Genomic DNA, 23,423 nt, shown 5'->3' with positions numbered 1-23,423 from the left:
AGTCGATTGTCCTCGTACGATACCATCTTTTGACGTCGAGCCAGCGACTCGCTTCCTCGAGATGACGGGCTGGCCCGACTGCCCGCCATGCCAATCAATGCGAGGAGGAGGACGCGATTCCATGTGTGAGAGAGGCTTGACAAGCGGGCGGGCGGGCGTTGATCTCCTGCATCTCGCCTCATGTCCGCCCGCGTGAGTGAGTGCGTGCGAGGCGGCGCAATCAACACATTAGAACTCGGGGAGAAAGCGCCAACTCTGCTTCTTTTCTTTCTCCACCACACTCACTCGCTGCTACCAGGCAGGGCTGAGAGCTGAGCAGAGCATGGTCGCGACCAACAGGGCCTCACAAGATGGCGAGGAGCAGGCCCGTCTTGGAAAGCAGCAACAGCGTCGTAGCGACGATACCATTCGCAGGGCTTCGCGAGACAGTGACAGCGATGTAGATGACGACGATGAGGATCTGGCTAAGCTGACTACCTCGACGCAAGACCTCAATGACGATGAGGAGGGGCAAGACGCACTCGATGATCGCAGGCAGTACGAGAATGGCGTCAATGCCTCAGCAGACGAGGACAAGACCATCTCCACCACCCCATCTCTACGTCGCACCCGCACCTCCCGCCGTTCCCAACCCTCCGCTCTCCACCGAATCTACTCCATCAGCAAAGAAGCTCTCCCGACACTTCTCCTCTCTCTTGTCTCCCTCATCTTCTCAGGCGAAGTCCTCGTCCATCTCTCCCGCTGGCCCGTATTCCTCAAAGTGGACAAGCTGTTCATCCTGATCCCTATCCTTCTCAACTTGAAGGGCAATCTGGAGATGAACTTGAGTTTGAGGATGAGCACGAGTGCGAATATTGGTGAACTGGACATCAGGAGGACGAGGAGGACGCTGGTTGGGGGAAATATGACGCTGTTGCAGGTGCAGGCCTTGATCGTGAGCGCTGGGGCCGGGGTGGTTGCATTCTTACTAGGGGTTGCAGCGGATCGCAAGGGGACTAATATCACCAGCATCACTCCGGCGACCGCGTCAGGGACAGTATCAGCGACATCAGCACTAGCAGCAGCAGCAGCTACAACTACCGCAGGGCCAGTACTCCAACCTCGCCGCATCATCCACCACCACCCTAAGCCCCCGAGCGATCCCACGATGCGGCTACGCAACGGCTACTTCGAGTTCGTCCTCGTCCTCGCAACTGGCATGCTCTCAGCATCTCTCTCCTCTGCCATCCTGGGAAACTTCATGTGCGCCCTAGTCGTCATTGCACGACTTTGCGGTGCCAACCCAGACAATATCGCCTCTCCTCTCGCTGCCAGCTTGGGGGACCTACTCACCCTCACGCTCGTAGGGCTCGTGGCGAGCAGCTTAGTCCGCTTCGAAGGCACAGGCCTAGCAACAGTCATCTTCGTCTGCCTCGTCGGGGCCTGTTTGGTCTGCTGGCTCGTCACACGACGCAACAGCTACGTCAAGGAGCTCCTCTCCTCGGGCTGGGTGCCCCTTATCCTGGCCATGTTCATCTCCTCTGGCGCTGGACTGGTGCTCGACTCGTTCGTGCAGGAGTACGAAGGCTTCGCACTTCTTGTGCCCGTGATCACGGGCTTGCCGGGAGCCTGTGCGGCCATCTTGGTTAGTAGGACTACGACGTGCTTGCACGCTGGGAAAGGGGAGGTCGCGCTTCGAGAGTCGAGTGGTGGGAGGCAGGGCAGTGGAGGATTCTTTTCACTTGACGCTCGCTCCTCAACATCACAACCGGGCTTCTGGGGCCGTGTCTATACGACGCTCATCACGCCCTGGCTTTCCCCTCCAAGCGAAGGTTACCTCATCCCCTTTACCCTCCTCGCCATCGGCCTAATAATCGAGGTCCTCTTCCTCGTTCTCACTTTCACCACGGGCCAGCTCACCTTCGGCTGGAGCTTCGCCCTCACCTTCTCCCTTTCCTCGCTCGGCGCTCTCGCCTTCTCCTTGGCACTGGCGCATGTCATGACCATGGAGCTCTGGAAGCGGGACTATGATCCTGACATCTACTGCCTGCCTTTCGTGTCCTCTATCGTCGACGTGGTGGGACAGGCTTTGCTCGTCATGGCGTACGCGACCGCGAAGGGATTGGCGGGAGATGTGGTCAAGGCGAAGGTGTGAGTAGACGAGGGGCAACTCGCAGGTCATCCGGCTCGAGCGGGTCAAAGCATATTTCGATCTTTCTTCATGTATTTCTAGTCAACACAATGTCATGACGCAGTCAACCACTTTTGTCGTCACCATCGTGTGTCACTGGCCTCGCCTTCTCCCTCGACCTCTCTCCCTATCTCCCTCGACCTCTTTCCCTATCCCTGCCCTAGCTATGGATGGTCTGGAAATTAAAGTGTCGTAGCGGTGGTAAGAGTAAAACAACAGATAGGACCATGGAAGCGTATCAAAGCTGGATTGTGAGCCGAACATGGGGTTGAATGCTGGGCCTGGCAGAGGTTGTGCGTGTATAGCCGGGCCCACCGGTAGACTATGATGGGTCGCTCACTTTACTTGTTACGCCTCTTCCCGTTGCCATTCGCATGCCCATTGCCGTTTGCAGCATGGCCATTTCCATTCTCCACCGCCGTGCTACTCGCCGCAGAGCTCTCCGGGGCAGCCCGGTCAGCCGCCTTCTTGGTGGCGGTCAGGACAGCGCTGTCTCGCCTCTTCTTGGTGAGCTGCTCGTTCTGCTGACGAAGGTAGCTGCGCACGAAGAAGCGAGCGAAGAGGACCACGAGTGGGACGAGGTAGGCGGTATTGAAGTGCAAGGCGAGGGAGGCTCCGCTGGACTCGAGGCATTGGTCGGAGTGACGGCCGACTTTGGCCGCTCGGGCCGTGGCCAGGGTGAGGAGCTCGGAGCCTGCGGCCCAGGAAGCATCGGAGGCAGAGGCAGAGCCGGTGGAGCTGCGGAAACCCAGCTTGACGAGACCAGCGGCGACGCGCGTGGGGTCGAGCTTGGTGATCCAGTAGAGGTTGGTGAGGACGACGCCGGAGGTGATTTGGGCGATCTGAAGCGTAGTGAGGTTGCGCTTGAGCGTGCGGGGGAAGGGCAGCTTCATCGTCGAGCAGAAGTAGTAACTGTATGAGGGGCAAGGCAAGGAAGGTCAATGACGCGGCCGAAGATGAACAAGTAGACGTCGTGCGGACACTCACGAGTACATGGCCGTGTGCACGCCCGAGTTGAAGGCTACAAAGACCCAGACCGCCTGGCTCTGGTACCTGTATGCGATCCACATAGCAAGGAGCGCACCAGCGTGGTGGTAGGACTGCAAGTTGGACACCTTTTTGCCCTTGAGCACCAAAATAATCGAGTCGACCACCTCGTAGTACTTTGAGATGTAGAACAACCACGCATACGGGGCAAGCGTGACCGTGTTGGTCGGCATAGAACAGAGCGAAAGCTTGACACCGTCCAGTCCCGCAGCGCGAGCGCCGACGTAGAAGAAGCGCATGACGACAGGAACGACGTGGTAGAAGGTCCAGCCGGAGTAGACGGCGAGGAAGGCATTGTGCGCCACAATGCCCCAGCGGAGCAGGGCTGCCAAGGGCGAGTTGGCCTTAGTGAGGTCCTTGGACTTCTGGCTAAAGAAGAAGGCATGATTGGCGCCGTGAGCCACAATGTAGTAGACGATGCTGAAGACGATGGGGACCCAGGCTTGGAGGGAGGCCTCGTAGAAGGAGTTGGGGACAATGTTGCGCAGCACACCGGGCCATTGCTCGGGCCCAGGTGGGTAAGGCGAGATGGTGGTGCTGCTCAGTCGGTCGGAGAGGGTGCTGGAGGTGACGGGGTCCTTTGGACCGACGCCCCTGAGGAGGAACTGATCGAGTAGGGTGGCTGGCATGTTGATGATGAGACAGGTATGTATGTAGGGAACACAGGTTGGTGGGGAAAGGAAAGAAGGGAGCGAGGGAGTCGCTGATGAGGGCTAGGCGACTATATGCTGCGTAGGGACGACTATATGCTACGACCGGTCGGACCGCTTCTTGTCGTTTGTAGTCCAAGCCCCTAAAGATAGCTACTTGCAAGCTTCGTCACAGAGGGGATCGATCGAGATGAGATGAAAAAAGGGCGGGGGAGCAAGAAGAAATGAAGAAAGGAAGCTCTGCTCCCCACCTCGGCATGAAGCTCGAGCCTCTCTACGCTCCCGCCTCCCGCCTCGCTCGCTCCACACGACATAAGACAAGGCGGACGGCGGGAGCGGAAGTAGCGGCGAGCTGCAGCCTCAACGCCTCTTTTTTTCGCTCAAAGAAATATTTGGGGCGGCTAACGGTTGCAAGGGCTTGGCCGGACCGGTCATGATGAAAGCCGATGCACCGTCTCGAGAGAGAGAATAACGACGCCCACATTGCTGTCCCATGACCTCCTCTCGAGTGGATAAGATACGGCCGATCGAGGAGCAGGCCACGCTAAAGGGCGCGGATTTGCCCTCGTCAGGCAGGTCGTGGTCCAGGTTCCGCTGCCTCTGAGCGGGTCAAAGGATAAGGGCACAGCAGCCTAGCCGCAAGGCCGCTTCGCTTCCCTCCACTGCACGCTAGCGATGGACCAAGGAACGAAACGATTGGCGTAAGCTCGACCTTGCGATGCTCAGCAGTCGTGTGAATCGACGACGCGTTTCCAGACGTCCGCTTTGCGACTTGTCGAAATCATGTCACAGTCAGGCCTGAAACTTATTCTCCTACTCGACTTGACGATCAGGGTGACATCTCTGCCTCTGCCCGTCAATAAAGTGACATGTCTCAGCCAGGACCCTTGCCTTCTTCGCATTGCCGATTTCGATGGTCTGTGCGTGATTGCGATAGTGCGAACGTGGCCGTGTTGAGCAGCTCGACGAGGGCCAAAGGGTCATCATGGAAGGCCTTGCGTCGCTGCGCAATCATTCAATTTTGCCCACGTCATGGACCAAAAAGAGACAGGACTCGACGACACTCATCCTGAGGGATATCGACCCTGGCACGATGGTGACGGGGGAGAAGCAGCAAGCCACGACGCTCCAGATGCGCTCCTGGCGGCTGATGGGGACGATCAGTCGCGCGACTCAAGGTCAAAGCCCAAAGAGTGCCTCTCTTCGCTTGCCTCTAAGCTACACCTCGGCCATCAGGAGCAAAATTCCCCTTCCTCCTCCTCCTCGATCCCACGACCGCAGACACGTCGACACCACTCTCACCGTCTCCGCGACCTCTGGCATGTCCACAGCGAAGCCCTTGCTGACCTCTCAGATTCCACGCTCTACCCCGAGCTCGACTGGGATGCTCACTTGAGAAGAGAGAACACTCTCAGCAAGGCTGAGGCCGATTCTTTGCTTAAGCGCAAGGAGCGCATTGCACAGTCGGAGGCGTTCCGACAGCTCGCGGGCGTGAAAGAGGGAGAGGTAGTGCAGCCCAAAGATGTGCCTACAGTCAGCTTGGGCGGGTCAGGCGGAGGGTACAGGGCTATGCTTGGATTTCTTGGATTCATCGAAGAGTTTCAGAGGGAAGAAAGGTGAGCCGCGCCAGCGGTTCCTTCATCCTTTGCCCGCTGACCTCCCTTACATTTCTTGCGCAGTTCCATCTGGCCCCTCTTCAGCTATACGTCTGGCGTGAGTGGATCATGTTGGACCCTCGGCACCCTCTATACCGTCGGTCGCATGGACGCAGCGTACCTCTTCGATCACTTCGCCCTTACCTCTTCTCGACACCCGCTCAGTCTGGCCGCCATAGATGCAGTAGCCCGTTCGGCAAAGGGGACGTACTTTCAGCTTGGGCCCCTTCTACAGAAGTTGCACCTGAAGCACCTTCATCCGGGCCCCTTGGATTTATATGGCACGCTCTTGACTAGCCATCTGTTGCTCAAAAGCAAGGACGAAGGGCAGGAGGAGGAGGAGCCCTGCTTGAAGCGCGAGTGGTACCAATGGTCCCGCGTCTTCGAAAGATGCCGTATCGATCAGGGAGAGCAACCCCTGCCAATACTGACTGCGGTCAGGCATGAACGTCCATGGAAGTGGGTATCCTCGTTGCTTCTAGGGCACAATGGCCGTGAGAGCTGAAATTGCCATTTCTTCACGCCCGCAGAGATTGGAAAGCCCCTGGCGAGCAACCTTTCGCCTCGTCGAACCACATGTCCGCCGAGCACCAAGCCGCAGGCTCGCGCACCTGGTGGCAATGGTTCGAGCTTTCCCCCCTCGAATTTGGCAGCGATGAGCTCGAAGGTTGGATCCCTGCTTGGTCCTTCGGGAGACGCTTCGACGGTGGCAAGTCCACTCAACGTCTACCAGAGCGTTCTTTCTCCCTCCTCCTAGGTATGTGCACCTCGGCTCCGGCCGGTCCTCTCTCAGCGTGGCTACAGACCCTCTACCGCAATCTACCTACCGGCAAGTTCGGCGATTGGCTGAGGAAGGAGACAGACGAGTGGACTGCGGAGCACCCTGAACAGACGGAGAAGATCCAGGCGCACCATCCAGTACATGCGATGAACGAGGCTAATCCTTTCTTCGGGGCTGAGAAGAAGGAGGGGAGGGGAGAAGGCTTCGAGAACTCGCCGAGGATTCACCTGATCGACGCCGGGATCTCGAACAATCTGCCGCAAGTGCACTTCAGACCTGGCAGAGAAGTGGACGTTGTGGTCATGTGTGACTACTCGAGCGATGTGCAGAGCGGAGGGGCGGTTCAGCGCTTGGTGGAATACGGGAAGGAGAGGGGTTACGTGGTCAAAAAGGCAAGCGCGGATGGCGAGCGGGCCACGAAGGGTGGTACCGGCGGTGATGCGGCATCGAGCGAGAAGCACGACGCGAAAGGCGATGAGCACACACCTACTGCCGAGGAGATAGCGCAACGCTTTGCAGGCCAGTACGCCCAGACACTCACGCTCCATCCGACACACACCGGCTCAGGCGCCGCCGAGACCAGCGCCGTGTACAACTCTCGCCACCAGCCGCAGCTGCTACACGAGCAGACGATGGTTTACCTGCCGCTCCTACCTCATGCCGTGCAGCCTGGCTACGACCCCTCTACGGCCCCGTTCAGCTCTAGCTACAATCTGACTTGGACCGACGAGCAGGTGCAGACCATTCGAAAGACGGCTCGCGCTTGTGCTCGCGAGGGCGTGGTGGCGGTCAGGAGCGCAATACGGGCAGCGTATGAGAAGCGGAAGAGCGAGAGGATGGATGCTGAGGCGAGAAGACGATACGCAACGCACGCTGGAGCAAGCTAAAGGCAAGGCAGAGCGGAAGACGTGGTATACCAGATCATTTAATTGAGCAACAGAGACAATGAAGTAAAGAGTGTGATGCTGTCCTTCAATCGCGGTTGCCGAGAAGCGACAGTAGTGGGAGGAAACGGTCCAAAAGAAAGTGGTGGTGATCTGTATGGTACTGAACCCGACTGTGACATACTCACGCGCGCTTACGCGTCCATCTTCTCCTTTGCCACCCTGACCAGCTCCTGCGACGCCTGCTGAAAGGCCTGGCAGATGGTCTCCGGCAGATTCCCCTCCTTGAACTCCCTCACCCCATCGCACGAGACGGCCAAGCTGAACTCTCCCGCGTAAGAGATGGCGCCCATCGCGAGAGTGGATTTGCCTGGCGACGAAGGCGGTAGAACGTGATACGAGAAGGCCTCGTGCTTGCCGAAGCTGACTGGCTTGGGGGGTCCGGGCACGTTGGTGAAGACGTTGTACTCTCTGTACGCTGACTGGAAGATCTGCCTCGCGATCGGGTAGTTGGGCATCATGAAGAATCGTCTCTTCGCAAATGCACCAAAGACGTCGTACCAGATCCCGGGGAGCTTGGAGCGCTTGATCCTGTTCATCTCGCGATTCACCTGCATCAGCAATGACTCGAAGCCATACCTAGACGGCTCGTGGAAGCGGAACCAGGCGATGGCACCTGTCGTGTAATTGGCTAGGCTCCAGTCGCCTTTTGGTCGCTTGGAGATGGGAATGAAGACGGCGATGCGCTTGTCCGAGACCTTCTGACCATGCTTGGAGGCCATGGTCTCCGCAGCGATACGCAGCGCACGACTGAGCAGAGCGCAGGCAACGTCGTTGAGTGACAGATTGACCTTGTCCGTCGAGAAGGCTTGTCGGATGAGCTTGATGTCCGACATGGAGATGCCGTCCGAGTGAGCGTAGAGGCGGGTCGAGGGTCGCTCATTCTTGCCCAGCTGAGCGCCATAGCGACGTACGGCGTCTTTGCCTGCAGAATCCGGGTAGGTGAATGCCTTTCGCTTGCGGAAGTAGAGGCCGCGCACCGTGTGCCACGAGTGGGAGATAGTCCCACCCACCGTGGGCTTGACATTGCGCGAGCCAATCTTCTTCTCCTGCTCCTCGCCATCGGACTTCTCGCGGACTTGCTCTTCTGTCGTCTTCTTCTGCTTGGCGCTGGCGCGGGCCACCTGCGAGTCGATCTCCGCTTGTTTACTCTCCACCGTCACGCCAGTAGACATGGCCTCGATGGCCGAGTGGTACGACTGGATCATGCCTTGCCCATCGGAGAATGCATGGTGGATCTTGATCATCAGCGCCGAACGGGCGCCTCCGGACGTATGCAGGCCGTGCACGACCGTGGCCTCCCAAAGGGGCTTATTGAAGTCGAAGTGGGTGCCGAGACAGTCGCCGCACACGTCGTAAAGGTCGTCGTCGCTGCCGTCGTTCTGCGCCTTGACGACGCGAATGTTCTGCGCTACGTCGAAAGTCTCATCAACGCGCCACTTGGCTGGGCGGAAATTGCCACCGGCTTTGAGACTCTTGGAGTAGCCTGTCTTGCGGCCTGGGTTGGGCGAGGAGGACGAGGTGGACGAGGTGGAAGTTGCCTGACCCTTGCGAGCTGCCTTATCCTTCTTTGTCGCGTCACTCGGGTTGAGCTCACAGACGTAGCGATACTTCGGGTACGCCTCAGCCAGCTTCTCGAAGAAGTTGAGCACCGTATCATAATCGAGCTTCGTCTTGAAGAGGTAGACGCTGAAGCATGCCGTTTGGTAGCCAGCATCCTCGAGCATGAGTGCGAGATTGTCGATACCGGTGAGGGAGTAGATGCGGCCCTTCTTCTCGAGGGGGACCGACTTGCGCTCGCCGTGAGATGCTGCAGCAGCGCCTCCAGCTCCAGCGGCAGCGGCAGCTCCACCAGCAGCGAGGGCTCCGGTTCCAGCGTGACTCTCGTCCTCCTCGTCTTCCTCGTCCTCTTCCTGCTCGACAGGCTCTGCAGCAGATTCGCTCGGCTGCCCATCCCCATCGTAGACAGGCGCGGCAGCTGCGGCCTTGTCCTTTTTGGCGTAGTTGCGACGTCGCCCTTCGCTGCCAATTGGAACAGCCGCCACGGGCTTGGACTTCTCTTTCTTCGACTTGCTGCGCTTCGCCGGCTTCTCAACGACCTTCTCCGTGGGCTGCTTCTCTTTTTTTGCAGGCTCAGCATCGTCCTGAGCCTTCTTGGCTCCCCAGCCTCCGAGGCCAAGAGCAGCCATGAGGCCACCTGCGCCCGCTGCTTCCTTGGCTTTGGAGTCATGCTCCGGGTCAGCAGGCTCCGCTGGCTCTTCGTCAGCGGGCTCCTCGTCAGCGGCGGCCGCCTTCTCTGGATCCCTTCCCCTCCTTGAAGCAGGAGGGACAGCAGCGACGGGCGCAGCAGCCACATCAGCCTCTGTCTCCTTCTTCCTCAGTGCCCTCGACCCCCTCTTGCTACGCTGCGTCTCCGGCTCTTCCTCCCTTGGCTTGTCAGTGACTGCAGCTCGGGATGGCGGAGGCGGCTCATTCGCGATCGTGCTCGTCTTCCGGATGCTATCCCTGTTGTTGCGCAGCGAGTCACGGTAGCGGCTCTCCTCAGCGGATGTTGCCCCTACTGACTCCTCGTCCCCAGCCGGCTTGTGGGTCCTCCTCTTTCTGCGAGTGGACGACCTCCTTACCGCGGATGCATCGTCGCTGGCCGGTGGTGGAGTCTCGCGATGGTGCAGACGATCCGTCTGGATCTGGGAGGAGAAGCGCTTTTGCTGTTGGCCTTCGAATTGGCGGCGGATGGCGGCTCCTTGCTCTGCTGCGCTTCCTCGATTGTGAATGGGTTTGGACATGCCGAACGCGGAGGGGTGGAGGTGGTATCGATGGAGGGTAGTCAGTCAAGGAGGTATCGACCTCAACAGGGCAGAGTGTTGATTGATGGATGAATGGAGAGCAGAGATGGTTAAATGGATGGATCACAAAGCACGAAGTGCTCCAAAGCACGCCCGATGATTGGTACGGCCCTTTCCCCCCGGCTACTCATGACGTCGAGGAGCGAGCGCTAGTGAAAGACCGTTTCCGGAAGACTGGGCGGCGGTCCGTGAATAGGAGAGAGAGCAAGGCACGAGCAGGCGCGGCGCCTCAACGAACCCGCGGACTGCGAGTCCAAAGTTAAGCCAGCTGCTTCGACGCAAAGAGCGTCCTGCCCTGACTTCTCTGGCCCCGCCTCGCCTCGTCTGCCGAACCTTGAGCGAGTGAGGGCAAGTGAGCGGACCAGATTCACTTCATTCACGCAAGCGTCGCGGCTTAATGGGTAGCGGCGAAGCGTAAAGTGGCCCGCTTCGTCCACTCTCGTCGTCATGAACGCATCATCATACTCCTACTCCTAGGTGTGGCGACTTGGCGGCTTCGTTGAGCTAAGGGCAGGGCTACGTGCTCAGATTATTCGCCCGAGGGTCCCGCCTCGCAAGACTGACCGCCCCGTTAGCCAGCCCTGGCAGTTGGTGGCTTGAAGACACTTTCATTGCTTTGCCTCACTATCGGCCGTTGCATCTCTGGCCATCTCAGATCGCACGCTCATTCACACGGCAGCATTGTGTCGACAATTCTGATTGAGCCTGGTTTTATGATGAAGATGGCGTGCGTGGTCGTAGCTCACGGTGATGAGCTGACGGAGAGAAAAGTGTTACAAGGTGATGATCAAATCAAGGACAAGGGGGAGGGACAAGAGGGGATGTGGACCAACGACTAGAGAAAGAGGCGTGCTCCCTCGCTGCATCAGTCCCGGTGCCACCACGTTCGTCGACGACAGTACATCAAGGCCAGGCTCCAACCCTTTTGCCTCTAGCCGCCGACGTTGCGATGATGCTAGGGACCCCCGTTAACTCGAAATCCTCCTTAAGCCTTGCGGGCGGCGGCGCGGGCGGCACGGGCGGCCGACGAGCGCTGCTTCTTCTCCTCGGTGCGCTTGGCGAGAATCTGGTCGTACTCTGCCTTCTGCTCCCTCTGTGCCTCGGTCTTCCTCTTCTTGAGCGAGCGCAGGTGCCTCTTGCGCTGGAGACGCTGACCAGTGATGAGACGCTGGATCTTGGGGGCCTTGGTGTAAGGCTTGGCACCCTCCTTCTTGGAGGTGACCTCACGACGGATGACGAATTGACGGACGTCGTCCTTCTTGGACAGGTTGAAGAACTTGCGGATGTGGTTGGCACGCTTGGGACCAAGGCGCTTGTCGACGGTGGACGCGGCGTCGGTGAGGCCGGGGATCTCGTTGTCGCCCTGCTTGACGACGATGAGGTGGAGAGCCTGGATGTCCGAGCCGACGATGCAGCCACGAACCGACTTCCTGCGGCGCTCACCAGTGCGGCGCTGACGGTAGCACGACTGGCCCTCGCCGAGGAGGAGGCGGACACGGTTGGGGAGGAGGACACCCTGCTTCATGGGGAAACCCTGCTTGTCGTTACCACCGCCGATGCGGACGACGTAGCCCTTGAACTCGTCACCGAGCTGGTCAATGGCGACATCCTGACCCATGCGCTTCTCCCAGAAGACGCGGGTCTTGAGGTCGTCGTCGATGGAGAAGCTCTTCTGAGCGCCCGTAGCGGGGTTGGCGAAGTTGAGCTTCATGATGCTGTGCGGTGAGGAAGAGAGGGGGTGAATCGTGTCAGCTATACGGCTCAACGTTGTGCAAAGGGTCATGAAGCACAACACATCGAGAGGTGGGCGAAGAACTCCAGCATATGAGCGAACCTATGCTGGCGTGTCCCACCGGCTGCCAAGTGGCTGCGAGGTCTGCTCTCATCTCCCTTTCCCTCGTGCCTGCCCTTCTATCATCCTGATCTCCCTCGAATGAGGCCGTCCTTCTATTCTCTTCATCAAGGCGTAGACGACATTGCTTCGCTGTGTATGCGCCTGCCCACCAGTCCTTCCTCCCTTATTTCCCCTCCTTCCTATCCCTCTGCGAGGAGCATTGCGCATGTAGACGCAATTCTGTCTGCTCCCTTGCAAAACAGATGATGACGATGATGATGTGACGCTTGTGCGTAGACACTTACGAAGTCGGCGTAGGGGAAGGGGGACGATGGTGATGATGATGAAGGTGATTGAGAATCTCTCGACTCATTCGAAGGCTGGCCCTCGCCGTCGCTCGTCGTCCAAGCCCAGCGCGTCCGCCCGCTCGTCCGCCCAGCTCCAAGGCTCTCGTCCTCGCCCGCCCCGTGAGCCTGGCTGCCGCCTGCCCGCCCTTGGACGGTTTGCTTCAAGTCGCTCCGCCGCGGTCCGCAGGATTCGGATCCGTCGACTGGCCTGTCCATCCCTCTTCCGCCCACTCAGCGATTCCACACCAAAGTCGCTGCGAGACGCCGGGTCGCACCTTCTTGTTCCTCTTAGGAATCCAGTCACCGGCCCCCCCTTCAACAACAAAAAACAAACACATCAAGAGTGAGTATAGTGCGAGATGTTCAAAGGAAGGAAGGACGGATGGTGCAAGTTTGAGAAGCTGCTGGCGTGAATGCAGGCCTGGCTGAAGGAAGGGAGAGATGATGCTGCAGCACTCCTCGACCGATGATGGACGCGTGACCCATGCTACTCCAAGCTTCAGTAGCTGACCTGCTCTATCTCTCTCACTCCCCACCCACAGTGATCATCCCCAAGGCTGACCGCAAGGCAATCTACGCCGCCCTCTTCAAGGAGGGTGTCCTCGTCGCCGAGAAGAACTTCGAGTCTGTCCACCAGGAGCTCCAGATTCGCAACCTCTACGTCGTCAAGGCTATGCAGAGGTGCGTGCGAGCGTGATGACAGCATACGAAAGATCAGTCCGCTCACACCCTCGATCCCTCTTCTCTCGCACCCGCAGCTTGACCTCTCGCGGATTCGTCCACACTCAATTCAGCTGGCAGTGGTACTTCTACACCCTCACCAACGAGGGTCTCGAGTACCTCCGAGAGTACCTTCACCTCCCCGCCGAGATCGTCCCCGCTACCCACAAGCGCCCTGCTCGCCCGCAGCGCGCTGTTGGCGGTGGTGCTCCTGGCGCCTACCGTGCCCCCCGCGGCGACCGTGCCGAGGGTGGTGACCGCGGAGAGTACCGTCGCCGCGACGCTGGCGACAAGAAGGGCGACCAGCCCTCTGGCGAGTACCGTCCCCGCTTCGCCGGTGTCGGTCGCGGTGCCCCTCGCGCCGAGTAAGCGCAGCAGCGTTCGAAGAACCAACCCCAAGGTCTCGCTCCTTCGTTTGTCTCGCTCGCTCCCCTCCTCGAATCTCTCTTGGGCGTCGGGCAGGTGCCCTTAGAAGGATGTCCGGTGCACACGTCTCTTCCCTCTCTTACAGGGGCGGAGTATTGCATCTCTTCACGCCCCTCCAGCTTGGATTCCTCACCCAACAACCGTACCCAGCTTCAGCCTAGTGCTAGTCGCTGAACCATTCCCATCGCCTCCTTATTCACTCTTCGGCTCTTGCTTCTGTCGCTTTCGCGCAAGCTCGAATCAATTCAATCTTCTTTCTTACCCCACCACCATTACCAGTTTGAGTGTGAAGACATTGTGGATTGATCATGTTGCGCAGCCTGTGTGCATTGGTCCTCACCAGCCGGCCGGCCGTCGGTATCTTGCACACGACTCCCCTGCCTGGAAGATGTCGAGCATGATCTCTGCTCTCAAACCGTCTATCACAGCCAGTTGCAGCCCTATCATCGTCGTTGTGCCATCGAATCTAGTCCTTGCCACTGCTCCTTCGTCCGCCTTCGTCCGCCTAAGCCAAGCGACGAGAAGAAGTGGCCAAGGCGAGGTTGAAGCGGTAGCGTCACAGCGCAGCGTCCTTGGTTGCCTCTGGGTCGCACAGCCGTCCCGTCGTCACCCAACGTCTCACAAGACGCCCGCTCGCACGCACACAGGGCGGCGGCCAGGCGGCGGCGGCGGCGTCGTCGGCGGCACGTCTCTCGCCTCTGTCTTCGCGCGGGCCAACCCGCCGAGGCAGCGCACTCTTCCCAACATATTCTACCCTGGCTGCACACGCAACGCACGAGCAACTCCTCTTCCTTCCCATCGATCCAACACTATCGCATCGCTTCCCCTTTTCTAATCAGCTCATTACCAACAACAACATGGGTGGGTGCGAGCTGGAGAGAGGCAATAGCAAGGCTACGAGCTGATGGTCTTCTGTGCTTGCCGACCCCCGCCTCGCTATCATCGCCGCTGCTGCCCCTCCACCTCCTCTTGCTCCGGTCCTTCCCGCCGCATTGCTTCGTCGCCCTCCTATCGTACAGGTCTCATTGACATTGCTCCCGCTGGCGTCGTTGCCGGCAAGGACGTTGTACGTATCGCTGTGTCCAGAAACGCAGCATCTATCGCCGGGCCGCTGACTTCTGTCTAATCCTTCCCCTTCGCCCTCGCGCTCGCCCTCGCCTCCGCAGTACAAGGTCTTCGACTACGCTCGCCAGAATGGCTTTGCAATCCCCGCCTTCAACGTGACGTGAGTGCGAGCACGGAATACCATCAGCCTGCCATCGAAACATTGCCTGACCTTCTACATATCACCTCGCCGCCAGCTCATCCTCGGTCGCCAACGCCGCCCTCGAGGCCGCTCGTGACGCCAAGAGCCCCGTCATCCTCCAGGTCTCTCAGGGTGGTGCCGCCTACTTCGCCGGCAAGGGTGTCGCCAACGACAAGCAGCAGGCCTCCATCGCCGGTGCCGTCGCTGCTGCCCACCACATCCGCAACATCGCTCCCCTCTACGGCGTGCCCGTCATCCTCCACTCTGACCACTGCGCCAAGAAGCTCCTCCCCTGGTTCGACGGAATGCTCGACGCTGACGAGGCTCACTACCAGAAGACTGGTGAGCCCCTCTTCTCGTCGCACATGCTCGACCTGTCTGAGGAGCCCAAGGAGGAGAACATCGAGACCTGCAAGAAGTACCTCGCCCGCATGGCCAAGATCGGTGAGCAAGCGGAGCGACGCGACATCGTCCTGACTGACATAGCTGACAATCTCTCCGCTCTTCGCGCGCCCCCGCAGGCATCTGGCTCGAGATGGAGATCGGCATCACCGGCGGTGAGGAGGACGGCGTCAACAACGAGCACGTCGACAACGCCTCGCTCTACACTCAGCCCGAGGACATCTGGGACATCTACCGCGAGTTCAGCGAGATCACCCCCAACTTCTCCATCGCTGCTGGCTTCGGTAACGTCCACGGCGTGTACAAGCCGGGCAACGTGCAATTGCGCCCAGAACTGCTCCGCAAGCACCAGGACTTCGTCAAGGAGCAGATTAAGTCAAAGGAGGACAAGCCCGTCTTCTTTGTCTTCCACGGCGGTTCCGGTTCGGAGAAGAAGGACATCACCAACGCCGTCTCGTACGGTGTCGTCAAGATGAACGTCGACACCGACACCCAGTACGCCTACCTCGAGGGCATCCGTGACTTTGTCCTCAACAAGAAGGACTACCTCATGAGCCAGGTCGGTAACCCGGAGAAGGGCCCCGACGCCCCCAACAAGAAGTTCTACGACCCGCGTGTTTGGGTTCGTGAGGGTGAGAAGACCATGGCTAAGCGCTGCACCATCGCTTACCAGGACCTGGGGTCTGCTGGTAAGCTCTAAGCTGGCAAGACGAAGCTGTAGTGGACAGACGAACAATGGCTACGAGAGGGGCAGAAGAGAAGAGATAAGCAGAGGGAGAGGGAGAGCGCCACAGGCGTAATGGGTGTCATCGCTGTCTTGCCCATGGCTGCTTCGTTTTCCTTGGCGTGCCACCTTCCGTTGAGAGCTCTTCTCGATCTGTATCCTAAATAAAATAGGGATGCAAAAGAAGCAGTTAGCAGTAGTGAGATCAGCGCCGCATCCAGTCGTGTGAGTGGTAGTAGCCATGAAGGCGAGGCTATGGTGAGCACGCGCAGCTGTTCCCTGTAGCTACTCTGCAGCCAGAGCAAAGTGAGAAGGCTTAAACTGACATGGCAGAGCAAGCCATAGCAGAAAGCGTAGCGAGTGTTCAAATTCGTTGTATTCGCTCGCCCTTCGATCTCTGCGTCACGATCTTGTGCTTCTTCCTGCAAGTTGCGGCCAGCCATGACGATCACGAGGGCTGCCGAGAAGTCCAAGTCGTCGACAAGTGCCCAAATCAAGCTCTCCCCTGCGTGCGTAACGTGCTCGTGCTCGTGCTCCTTTGGCCGTCTCGATCTCGTGCTCTCTTGCTCTTGCTCTCGCGCTCGTCGGTGCCAGCCAATTCCATTTCTTGCCGGTCGTCTGCTCCTCCCTGCTCGCCGTCCTCGCGTCTCGACTCGCGCTTGCACCCTGCTGTGATGTCGTCCCTCGCTCGTCTCGTGCCGCGGACGGGGCGCAGCTTTGGCCGGCTCTGCCTCTCTTGGCTGGCTGTCGATTCGAGTGCAGTCATGCGGCGCGGGTTTTGGCTCAGCAGGGAGGAAGGGGAGGCGGGCGCGAAGTGGCTGGCGGCTGCTCACACTGCGTGGCTGCGCCCGACTTGACTCCTTCCTGGCAGGCGACATGAGCTTGAGAGCCTTGAGCACCACCGGTCCTCGGTCCTCTAAGCTTCCCAACGGCTACCTTCATCTCATCTCACGACATCCTTCCCATCCTTCCGACCAGCTGACTAGCTTCAAAGGCGATCACGTCGACGACGACAGTGCCACTCGTCGCCGCTCAAAGGGTGATGCTGAAGAGAGAGGCGTTTGATCGCTCCTCCTCTTTGGCTCTCCTTGCCGTCTGGCCTGCTCCCTTCTTCGATGGCGAATTCCGCTGCGACAACGACGTCTTCTCCAGCAGCAGGCGCCGTTGAGGCCAAGAGCACCACAAGGACAATGGCGCCGCTGCCAGAGAGAAGGGCGGGGTCCTCGCGAGTGCGTAGGTTGCCCAAGCACCTGCGATCCCCCTCGCCACCCCCAGCCTGCTTCACTGCTCCATCAACGACAGCAACTTCAGCAGCTGCGCAAGTTCAGCCAGCTTCATCCACATCTTCTTCTCACGTAGCGACATCAGCAAACACCACTGCCACTGCCAAGACGGCTGGCGGGACAAGCAAAAAGCGTCAGACATCCGTCACTCTTCTTGACCCCAATGAGACCAGCGGGGAATCTCGCAGACGCAGGTGAGTCCGACGGTTGGACCCAAGTCGCAGTCAATCCAGCGTACTGATCACTTTGACATTTCCCATTCGCTCCCAGTCGTCCTTCTGGAGGCTCAAAGCCAAAGCAGACAGCAGCAGCAGCAGCGCCGCAGACCCAAACGACATCCAAGGCCAAGGTACGACTCGCAGTCAAGCCCATCGCCGACCAATCCACTGGAGGCTATGAGTCCGACGGCGGCCGAGCAGCGCCCGCCCCAACTGCAACAAGAGAGCATGATTGGGACGCACACGCCGAGGTGGACACCGAGGCAGACTTCGATGCCATCGCGCCGCCTCCACTCATCTTCCAGCGCAGCAGTGTCTCCCATCGCTCCTCTGGTCGAAGGACGGCTGGGGCCGGCGGTTTGGTCGCAGAGCGCAAGCGTCCTGCTGCTCGTACCTCGTTCCGCCATGCGAGGACCAAGAGCATGCCCTCAATGGGCGCTGCCTTGCCTGTCTGGCAAAGGCAGAGTCGGCCCTCCCTCGAGGTAGAGCAACAGCACCACACAGCCACCCTGGATGACGGCCATATGTCCACCGCAGACACAACGGACGGCGAAGATGAGAACGACTTTCACCGCGCAATGTTGGACGGCGACTTTGACGACGAGTATGGCTGGACGTCCGCCGGGGCCATTGATACGCCCGCAACTACGCCGCGCAGCCCGCAATCGACTTGCGAGCCGCTCTCTGCACTGACAGAAGACGGCAAGGACGAAGCGAGCAACAGCAACACCGACAAGATGGTAGCGGACGCACAAGCTGCAAAGGCTGCATCAGAGCGAGCTGCCCAAGAGCTTCACGACGCCGTTTTTGCCCGCGCCTTGCCATCTTCGTCGAGGCGCGTACGCTCTCATGCGGGTGCTCTGACTTTGTCGCTGCCCTTCGATGAGTCGCCTTCGATCAAGAAGGAGCAGCACGATGATGACGAGCTGGATCGTCAGCATTCAGCCATCGCCCGCTTCTCGACCCCCACGCTGCGTCGTACCGCGTCGAAGGGCAAGCTCTCTCAGCTGCAGCTGTCCGCCTCCCGTCCAAGCGCCGTCAAACCTCACCCAACCAGCCAGGCCGACAACGAGACGACCTCACCCACGACCTCCCCGCCCATGAGCCCCACACGCGCCCTCATGGGTCTAGCAGCCCCACCACATAGCAAGGCCTCCCTCGGCGTCTCGATGTCGATGACCAGCAGCCCCTTCCTCGCTGCCGTTCATCGATCATCGCTCAGCCGTCCTGGATCACCTCTCCCCACATTCAATCTGCCTGCTGCGGTGACGACGAGTAGCACCCTCGGCCCTCATCATTCGCCCGCTACAGCTGCTGGGGCGACTGCCGCCTCGCCCGCATCGACTCACCAAGACCTCACCGACGTCTCCCCCTTCCCTAGTGCGAGTCCGCACGGCGCCGAGGATGGCAGGGATCTCGATGAGGATGAGCTTGATCTCGACGGCAGTCGAAGCGCAAGCGTGGATCAGGAGGATGGCTCTTCGCCCATCACAACGTACTCTTCTCCCGGTGCGGAGCACGACGATGACGAGGCAAATGCGCCGGCTGTCTTCGGCCTGCCAGAATCGATGGATATGAGCGCAATCGATGTTGCATATGGGGGAACGGGCATGGTGGTGTGTGAGGCTGAGCCCGAGCAGGAGGAAGAACAGAAGAAGGACGCGAAGGAGACGCAGGAGGTCGAGGCTGAGCACGAGGTCGAGAACGAAGCTGAGGACGAGGGAGTCGAGGTGGTGGTTCAGGCTATCGCAGAGAAGACGCCCGACCGACCTACGCGACGAGGGCTGCGAAAGGGCAAGCGCTGCCTTGAGGCTGCGCAGGAGGAAGAGGACGAGGAAACCAGTAGCAGGAAGGCTGCTCGTTCCCCTTCGCCAATTGCAACGCCAGCAGCAGCCTCGCCCCCTCCACCACTCAAGCGAAAGTACAGCTCCAAAGCTGCAGCTCAACGAAGCACGCCCCGCCAGCAGCAGCAGCAGCGCTCTCGCGAAGGCAAGACAGCGGCAGCTAGCCCAGTGAGCTCCTCCACCTCTCCTTCGAGGACTATGAGCACTCGTGCGACCACAGTGGCGGCAGGTGGGAGGGGCCGTCGCTCCCGCGGCGCGTAGATGGCTTTTAGGAGAGGCCAGGGAGAGAGAGAGAGAGGCTATCCAGCGACGTGATGATATGCAGATTGTGATGACGTTGAACGACAATTTCGATTGAGAAGAAGAAGATATTCATGTAACAATAGCAGAAAATATAAACAGACACTTCCCCACTCCATCGATGCGAGCGACCGACTACCTCCTCGTCTGAACACCCTAGCTCCAGAAGCAAGTACAATGACGCTTCCATCGGCGCGACGTCTGCAATTTAAAGCTTCAGGCCAGACAATATGCCTTCATCTCGTCGACTTCGAAGTCGTATCGATGGTAGCGAGCAATGATGGCCGCCAAAATGTATACGAGGCGGCAGCGCGCGCGCTCGTGTGCATGTGGCCTTGCTGCCCTTTGTTCCGCTCCGCTCTCGCCGACGTCGATTCTCTTGAGCGGCTCAGCTGCGCGGCAGACCAGCCACGGAGGGCCAAAGTCGACGAGACGCGGATCTTCTGCCTAGTCGAGGAGCAGCGGCGTACAATTCGCACCGTCTTCCTCACTACCACCATCACCCTCCCCCCATCATGTCGAGCCGATTCTTCCGCAGCACCAGCGACTCCGAGTCGTCTGAGTCTGGCTCATCCTCCGACGAGGAGGTCATGAGCGACTCCGATGAGGAGCAGCAGAAGAAGTCGCAGGACAAGAAGAAGAGCACCGACAAGCCAGCTGCATCATCTGGATCAGCATCAGCCTCAAAGGCAGCACCCGCCGCTGGAGGAGCAGCAAAGAAGAGTCGCTTCCTCAAGTCGGCAGATAGTGACAGCTCTGAGTCCTCCTCGGAAGAAGAGGAGGACATGAGCGACTCGGACGACAGCGACGATGACGATGATGACGACGACGATGACTCGGACGACTCTGATGCGCCCGCAAAGAAGACGGCCGCAAAGGGTGGAGCCGCACCTGCCAAGATGTCGCGCTTCATGCGCGGAGGAGACGACTCGGACAGCGATAGTGATGATGGAGAGAGGCGTACTGTAATTCGTTCAGCGAAGGACAAGAGGATGGACGAGGTGGATGCCGTTGTCAAGACGATTGAGAATGCGCAGAGGATCGATGATTGGGTGGCCATTTCCAAGGGTGAGTAGCGATGCGAGGGCAATCTGAATACCGGGACATCTGGCTCATTATTCTCCACTCTTCCCCTTTTGCTCGCTCAGAATTCGACGGCCTCCTCCGCCTTCACGACCGCCAAAAGACGATGACCGAGTCTGTTCCCGTCTCCTTCTACCGCTGCCTCTCCGGCCTTGAGACGTTCCTCAATGAGTCGGTTGCAGCAGGCAAAGGCAAGAAGATGAAGGCGCCCAACGCAAAGGCCATGAACGGCATGAAATCGAAGCTCAAGAAGGCCAATAAGGACCACGAAGAGGCACTGCAGCGCTACAACAAGGACCCAGAGGCATTTGAGGCTGAGTTCGTTGCTGCCAATGCACCCGTCAAGGCTGCACCGCCCGCTCCCAAGGCTGCTTCGTCTGCTGCTCCGACCTCGACGGCTGCCGCTGGTGGTGAGCAGGAGGATGACGCTTTCCAGACTGTGGGCAAGGGCGGTCGCGCTCTCGCCATTACATCAGAGGGCCTCTTCAAGTCCCTCGCTGCCGTCATGGAGGCTCGAGGACGCAAGAGCACCGATCGCTCTGAGCAGGTGGCCATCCTCTCGAAGCTGCTGGGCGTCGCCGAGTCGACCTACCAGCGCCTCCGTGTCCTCCTCGCCCTCATTGCTGCTCGTTTCGACTACAACTCGTCAGCCAACGCCTACATGCCCCTCGAGATGTGGAACGCAGCCCGCACCGAGGTCGATCAGCTCATTGCTACCCTGGTCGCCGACCCGTCGTACGTTGTCAAGGAGGAGACGGAGGACTACGATGACTCCATTGACCGTGTTCCCAACCAGGAGGGCGAGGGCCCCGTCGTTGCTGTGCGCGGCAGCATCATCTCCTTTGTTGATCGACTGGACGACGAATTCACCAAGCACCTGCAGAACCTCGACCCTCACTCGACGGAGTACCTGGAGCGCCTCCGTGACGAGCGATTGCTCTACGCCACCATCGTGCGCGCACAGACCTACCTCGAGCAGGCCGTTCGAATCAGCGCCGCTACGGCGCAGGACGCCCTTGCTCGTGTCATCATGCGTCGCCTGGAGCACGTCTACTCGAAGCAGTCGATCATCATTCAAGCCCTTGAGCAGGCGAGTGCAGCCTCGCAGAAGGAAGATGCAGAGAAGCTCGCCCAAGTTTCAAGCTTCCCCATGGGTTCGGCAGTCTCTTCCTCTTCCACGGGTCCTGCTCAGCTGGTTCGCAGCCTGTGCGTGCACCTCTACAAGGCTCCCGGCCTCGCTGGTGAGCGTTCTCGCACTCGCGCAATGCTCTGCCACATCTACAACACGGCACTGCATGCCGACTACTACGTGGCGAGAGACATGCTTCTCATGTCTCACCTCCAGGACTCCATCTCCCTTGCGGATGCAGCGACTCAGATTCTCTACAACCGTGTTGTCGTCCAGATTGGGTTGGCAGCGTTCCGCGTCGGTCTGGTCAAGGAGGCTCATGCTGCGCTCTCGGACATCTTTGCTACGGGCAGGGTGAAGGAGCTTCTCGCCCAGGGTGTGCAGCGACCGAGCGCTTATGCTTCTTTGTCGCCCGAGCAAGAGAAGTTGGACAGGCAGCGTCAACTCCCCTTCCACCTGCACATCAACCTCGAGCTCCTCGAGTCTGCCTACCTCGTCTGCTCCATGCTCCTCGAGGTACCGCACATGGCTCGCGCAGGCTCTGACCCTGACCAACGTCGCCGCGTCCTGTCTAGGCCCTTCCGCCGCATGCTGGACTACACCGACCGCCAAGTCTTCTCGGGCCCTCCCGAGTCGGCTCGCGACCACATCATGCAGGCGACCAAGGCTCTCCAGGTGGGCGAGTGGCGCGAGGCTGTCCGCCTCGTCAGCGAGATCAAGATCTGGAAGCTCCTCAGCAGCGTCGAGACACCCGCCGCCGCGGGAAGCAGCGCTGCTCCTTCCTCCCGCGGAGGCGAGGAGTCGGTCAAGGCTCTCCTTGCTCGCCGTATCCAGGAAGAGGGGTTGCGCACCTATCTGTTCAGCTACAATGCCTACTACTCGTCGGTCAGCCTGCAACACCTGGCGTCCACTTTCGACCTGCCCCTCGGTGCAGTGCGCTCCATCGTGTCGCGCATGATCTGGCTCGAGGAGATCGCTGCCAGCTTGGACAGCGGTGCTGGCGGGCAGCCGGTGGTCGTGCTTCACCGCTCGGAGGCGTCGCGTGTGCACCAGCTGGCACAGACCCTGGCGGAGAGGGCGAGCAGCATGTTGGAGCAGAACGAGAGGCTGCTCGATGCCAAGCTTGGAGACGGACCTGGGGGCCAGGCAGGAGCTGCTGGTGCTGGTGGAGCGGGTAGAGATCGTGAAGGAGGCGCGCAGCGTGGTGGTGAGGAGAGGAGGAGAGAGGGTCGCAGAGGTGGAAGGGGTGGACGTGGTGGTGGAGGACGTGGACGCGGCAGGACACAATTCCAGGCTCTGCCGGGCCAGGTGGCTACTGGGAGGGCGTAGAGGGGCCACTGTCTACGACTCCATCCTATCTACCGTCTTCGCTATCAAAATCATTTCCTAGCTTCTATCCAGAACTTGTGGGTGTCATCGAGACCGAGCGTGATAGCGATCACTAAGCGGCCCCTTACCTTCGTGCTTCCATCACTGCCTTCTTTCCCCTCCCCCCTTCCCGCCTCGATATTCTTGGCCTGTGTGGCCTCGTCTTCCTTACGCGTAGTGCCTTGATCTCTCTCGCGATCTCCCAGGAAACCCCCTCCTGTCCAGTCGACTCGCGTGCCGACGCTCCGCCTTGCTCTGTCCTGCCGCTCTTGCCGGGCGAGCAGGCGAGGAGGCTTGCTCGTGCGAGCGGGGCGACCCTTAATCCGGGGACGACGGAGGCGGCGAGTCGGGGCGGCAGTAGAGTGTCGGCGAGAGAGAGAGGCGGCTGCAGTGGACTAATCGTAGC

At 59.6% G+C, this 23,423-nt stretch overlaps 9 protein-coding genes across 9 annotated transcripts; 6 read left to right on the top strand and 3 right to left on the bottom strand.

Moving 5' to 3' along the window:
• The first annotated feature begins 278 nt into the window (after window positions 1-278).
• On the top strand, window positions 279-2,242 carry BDZ90DRAFT_232857 (hypothetical protein). Its single transcript, XM_025506414.1, has one exon. The coding sequence runs from the start codon at window positions 323-325 to the stop codon at window positions 2,132-2,134; it is 1,812 nt and encodes a 603-aa protein (XP_025361353.1). The 5' UTR covers window positions 279-322; the 3' UTR covers window positions 2,135-2,242.
• A 458-nt stretch (window positions 2,243-2,700) lies between these two features.
• BDZ90DRAFT_205538 (hypothetical protein) lies at window positions 2,701-3,753 on the bottom strand (the record flags this gene model as incomplete). Its single annotated transcript, XM_025503943.1, has 2 exons — window positions 2,701-3,082; window positions 3,158-3,753. Coding segments are annotated over 2 exons (978 nt in total), but the record flags the coding sequence as incomplete, so codon positions are not given.
• Window positions 3,754-4,899: 1,146 nt separating this feature from the next.
• On the top strand, window positions 4,900-7,190 carry BDZ90DRAFT_260998 (FabD/lysophospholipase-like protein; the record flags this gene model as incomplete). The annotated part of the gene is made up of 3 exons (XM_025508326.1): window positions 4,900-5,483; window positions 5,547-5,981; window positions 6,053-7,190. 3 exons carry the CDS (start codon window positions 4,900-4,902, stop codon window positions 7,188-7,190), a joined length of 2,157 nt encoding a protein of 718 aa, XP_025361351.1.
• A 12-nt stretch (window positions 7,191-7,202) lies between these two features.
• BDZ90DRAFT_232855 (hypothetical protein) lies at window positions 7,203-10,282 on the bottom strand. The gene has a single exon (XM_025506413.1). The coding sequence runs from the start codon at window positions 10,031-10,033 to the stop codon at window positions 7,382-7,384; it is 2,652 nt and encodes an 883-aa protein (XP_025361350.1). The 5' UTR covers window positions 10,034-10,282; the 3' UTR covers window positions 7,203-7,381.
• A 487-nt stretch (window positions 10,283-10,769) lies between these two features.
• On the bottom strand, window positions 10,770-12,277 carry BDZ90DRAFT_232854 (putative RPS6B-40s ribosomal protein S6). Its single transcript, XM_025506412.1, has one exon. The coding sequence runs from the start codon at window positions 11,802-11,804 to the stop codon at window positions 11,079-11,081; it is 726 nt and encodes a 241-aa protein (XP_025361349.1). The 5' UTR covers window positions 11,805-12,277; the 3' UTR covers window positions 10,770-11,078.
• Window positions 12,278-12,596: 319 nt separating this feature from the next.
• On the top strand, window positions 12,597-13,848 carry BDZ90DRAFT_232853 (hypothetical protein). Its single transcript, XM_025506411.1, has 3 exons — window positions 12,597-12,617; window positions 12,817-12,955; window positions 13,033-13,848. Coding segments are annotated over exons 1-3 (471 nt in total). The 5' UTR covers window positions 12,597-12,616; the 3' UTR covers window positions 13,364-13,848.
• Window positions 13,849-14,226: 378 nt separating this feature from the next.
• BDZ90DRAFT_232852 (fructose 1,6-bisphosphate aldolase) lies at window positions 14,227-16,014 on the top strand. Its single transcript, XM_025506410.1, has 5 exons — window positions 14,227-14,281; window positions 14,440-14,486; window positions 14,587-14,645; window positions 14,722-15,110; window positions 15,188-16,014. Exons 1-5 carry the CDS (start codon window positions 14,278-14,280, stop codon window positions 15,766-15,768), a joined length of 1,080 nt encoding a protein of 359 aa, XP_025361347.1. The 5' UTR covers window positions 14,227-14,277; the 3' UTR covers window positions 15,769-16,014.
• A 473-nt stretch (window positions 16,015-16,487) lies between these two features.
• BDZ90DRAFT_280226 (hypothetical protein) lies at window positions 16,488-19,538 on the top strand. The gene is made up of 2 exons (XM_025509257.1): window positions 16,488-17,269; window positions 17,346-19,538. Exons 1-2 carry the CDS (start codon window positions 16,908-16,910, stop codon window positions 19,396-19,398), a joined length of 2,415 nt encoding a protein of 804 aa, XP_025361346.1. The 5' UTR covers window positions 16,488-16,907; the 3' UTR covers window positions 19,399-19,538.
• A 360-nt stretch (window positions 19,539-19,898) lies between these two features.
• On the top strand, window positions 19,899-23,059 carry BDZ90DRAFT_232850 (hypothetical protein). Its single transcript, XM_025506409.1, has 2 exons — window positions 19,899-20,505; window positions 20,586-23,059. The coding sequence occupies exons 1-2, from the start codon at window positions 19,953-19,955 to the stop codon at window positions 22,976-22,978; spliced, it is 2,946 nt and encodes a 981-aa protein (XP_025361345.1). The 5' UTR covers window positions 19,899-19,952; the 3' UTR covers window positions 22,979-23,059.
• Window positions 23,060-23,423: the final 364 nt, after the last annotated feature.

This window comes from Jaminaea rosea, assembly GCF_003144245.1.
Source record: "Jaminaea rosea strain MCA 5214 unplaced genomic scaffold BDZ90scaffold_9, whole genome shotgun sequence".
Lineage (NCBI taxonomy): Eukaryota > Fungi > Basidiomycota > Exobasidiomycetes > Microstromatales > Jaminaea > Jaminaea rosea.
The sequence above is the reverse complement of the archived record's forward strand: the minus strand, read 5'-3'. Positions and strand labels throughout refer to the sequence as shown.